This window comes from Chrysochloris asiatica, unplaced genomic scaffold (genome assembly GCF_000296735.1).
Source record: "Chrysochloris asiatica unplaced genomic scaffold, ChrAsi1.0 scaffold00116, whole genome shotgun sequence".
Taxonomy (NCBI): Eukaryota; Metazoa; Chordata; class Mammalia; order Afrosoricida; family Chrysochloridae; genus Chrysochloris; species Chrysochloris asiatica.
In genome coordinates, this window is record NW_006408634.1 from 8258913 (window position 1) to 8262077 (window position 3165).

Genomic DNA, 3165 nt, shown 5'->3' on the forward strand with positions numbered 1-3165 from the left:
TTGATGCCTACTTTTGCCCTATCACAGAAATGAAAGTTGTAACAGAGACGAATTGATGGCATTGTTATTACATTTTAACATTTTCCAAGGATCTAGAATATTAACTAGCACATATTCAAAACAAAATCAAACAAAAAATACCAAACCTGTTTCCACCCAGTCGATTCCAACTCATGGTCAACCCGTGAGTTGCAGATTATAGTAGCTCAATAGGGTTACATTTTGACTTAATCGATTTCATTTTGTTAAGTGTTTGTTTAGCTCTAACCTTTTGTGGCACCCTTGGACAGCTTCTATAGGCAAATAGGTGAGAGCAAACTATTTATACCATCCAGGAAGCTTTGACACACAGAAAAAAACAACCACCATTGATGTTGACTCAATTCCAACTCAGAGCTCCTGTAAGAGAGACTAGAACAACCCCAAGGCTATGTAATCTTTGTAGAAACAGACTGTGACATCTTTCTCCCATGATGAGGGTGAGTTTGAACCACAGACCTTTCAGTTAGCAATACAGTGGTAACCATTATGCTACCAGAGTTCATTAGACACACAGTTGCTGTAGTGTGCTACTGAGTTGGTCCCAACTCATAGCGACCATGTATAGGGTTTTCTGAGAACAGCCAGTGGGTGTGAACTGCCGACCTTGTGGTTAGCAGTCCAGTGCTTTTTATAAAGTACCACAATAGTTATTTAATGAATCAATAAAGAAAAAGATGAAAAGATGTCCTCCTCACCCAATGAGAGCAGAATCCTGTAAATTTCCAGTATCACGTCTTTGTAGAGATTCTTCTGCTCAGAGCTCAGTCGCTTCCATTCTGCCTCCGTGAAGACCACGGTGACATCCTCAAATGTAACTGGTTCCTAGAATAAGCCATAAACCAATACACAGGAAATCACTGTCACTTTTCCCAGTGAGAGAAGTTTCACTGGTGGCCCTGAATCTGAGGAAATTCATCTAATTCTTTCCAGAGAACACAGTTCTCCATAGTAAGTTCTTCTGGACACGGTTGGTACCACACTCTGCAACGAAATCTGTGGGGAGCACCAGTGATGCACAAAACATATCCTGGCCCACAAACACATGCAACATTATTGAAGAAATGATTTGTGAATCAATCTGAGAGCAGTAAACAGAATTCAAGAAAACAAATTTCAGAATTCCTATGGAGGGCTACCAACACGAGAGAGTATAGGACGGGCTAGAAAAGAGCAGAAAGCATCCTGGAAGTGAGACTAGTGCGAGGCATTCGGGATAGTGAAGGTACTAAAGAGAGGAGATGGAAGGAAAGCTCGATTCTAGAGAAAAATGGGAGTTAACAGATGCGATTTGGAAGGAACGTTTCTGAAGAGTTCAGGTAACTAAATGTTGAACACTTTCTACCTGCTCAAGACATAGAATATAATAGGGCTATTGGGTGGAGAGTATGCCAACACTTCAGAAAAACAGGGACTGTCAACTCACCAGGATGCTGGCCTTCTTGTTCTCCTCTGGGTGCCACTCAGTAGCCTCAGATGATGCACCTACAGGGAGAAACAGCAGTTTTGAGAAAGCAGACCTCCCACAATTCCTAGAGTAGCTCTTCTCATTATGGGATAAAAGTAGTAGCCATTTTTTTCAGCTGTGGCCACAAATGCATTCTCACCTGAACCTTGAAGGCTACGTCCCCTTCTCCCTCTCTCCAGATCCCCAACAACGCTCACCTTTTGTCTTGTGTGTTTCAATCCATTTCTTCATGGTCTCCATATCTTCCCTGTTCTTTAAACAAACTCTTCTCCCAGTCTTGCTCTCCCCAGGCGGAAAGATCAGGCAGAGTCAATTTCAAGGGACTGCCTTGAAGTTCTGCCACAGGGTCACTAGGAAGGCATTTCATCTCCAGATGGATTTCTGCTACCTGGGGTGACTTCTTCACACTTCAGTTATGAAAATCCTTCATTTCCACACATTGGGGACCTGAGGGATAGAAAAGCAACTTGACGCTGCTGGATCCCTTATTCTGAACTCTACACCCAGGTCTCTTTAGAAGCCATCTGTTCTCTCACTCCTCCTCAGTCAACACTCACAGAGGCTCAGTCCAGGCTGGGTCTCTAGATTATCTACTTTTATCCATTTCTGTTCTATAAACCTCCAAAAGTGTTCCCTGGAACACTCCCTCATCTGTCAAAATGAACTGCGCATCTCTTGTCCCAGCACCTAAAATTCAACCTCCACATTCCAGATCAGTTTCTGGTACCTGAATCAGAGAGAAGACAGGATACAGCCCAATTCCTGAAGGCTCCTTGCAAACCAGTCAGGGCCTGCAGCAGACAGTTTCTGCTTCCCTGAGCCCAGTGTCCCAGCTGTGCTCACCTTCCTATGTTCTTGTACAATCTCAGTGCAATCCACAGTTAAAATCCCCATGCTTCTATTTTGAAACCTTATAGGAGTGGGCAAAAGAGCTTTATTCACTAGGTATAAGAGGCTAGACTTTTTGAGTGTGTGCCTGGGTTGGGAAGGGGGATTGCTGGCAGTTGAAACAAGACTTTACAAGCGTACGGGCACAAGATGGGGAAGTGGATGGGGCACAGGAGAGGCGGCTGATTGGACCAAGTATGAGGGTGCTGGGAGTGTGGCTTGTGGTGGCGGCAGTTGAGCAATTTAAAAAGGGTATAGGCTCTTAACTGAACTTCCCAACCAGCTAATGAACTCAAAATGAAATTCAGCCACCAGGATGACCAGAAGCAGCTATCCACAACAGAAGTAAACAGCTGAACACAAGAGCACAGAACAAAATCTTGCAAGTTACCACAAAATTTGGATTTTTTTTTTTTGACTTCCTTAATTTTTAGTATTTTCCCTCTCTTAAAGGACTACTGGTATGTTGCTATAGGATTAGCACTAGACTTCAAACCACAAGATTGGCAGTTCACACCCACCAGCTGCTCTTTGGAAACCCTGTATAGGGTCACTGTAAATCAGAACTGACTCAACAGCACTTAACATCAGTATCAACATGTACTGTATATTTACAGTATTTAGAAATCTATTATCAATTACTGATACATTTACACTTTGCCTAAAACCTCCAGCTTTTAAAGTACCTTTATATAATGAAGTTAACTTATAGAATAAGTTAAGATACTAGTTCCTGGTTGTTGTTGTTAGTGGCCATCAAGCTTTTCGGG

General features: G+C 42.7%; 1 protein-coding gene across 1 annotated transcript in view; it reads right to left on the reverse strand.

Annotated features, from left to right (window-relative positions):
- LOC102840859 (histone-lysine N-methyltransferase PRDM9-like) overlaps positions 1–1738 on the reverse strand; it is a 14880-nt gene extending 13142 nt beyond the window's left edge. The window contains exons 1-3 of the mRNA XM_006868419.1: positions 1705–1738; positions 1466–1524; positions 738–864 (exon numbers count right to left, since the gene is read on the reverse strand). Of these exons, the coding sequence (XP_006868481.1) occupies positions 738–864; positions 1466–1524; positions 1705–1738 (220 nt within the window). The remainder of the gene's footprint in view (positions 1–737; positions 865–1465; positions 1525–1704) is intronic.
- Positions 1739–3165: the final 1427 nt, after the last annotated feature.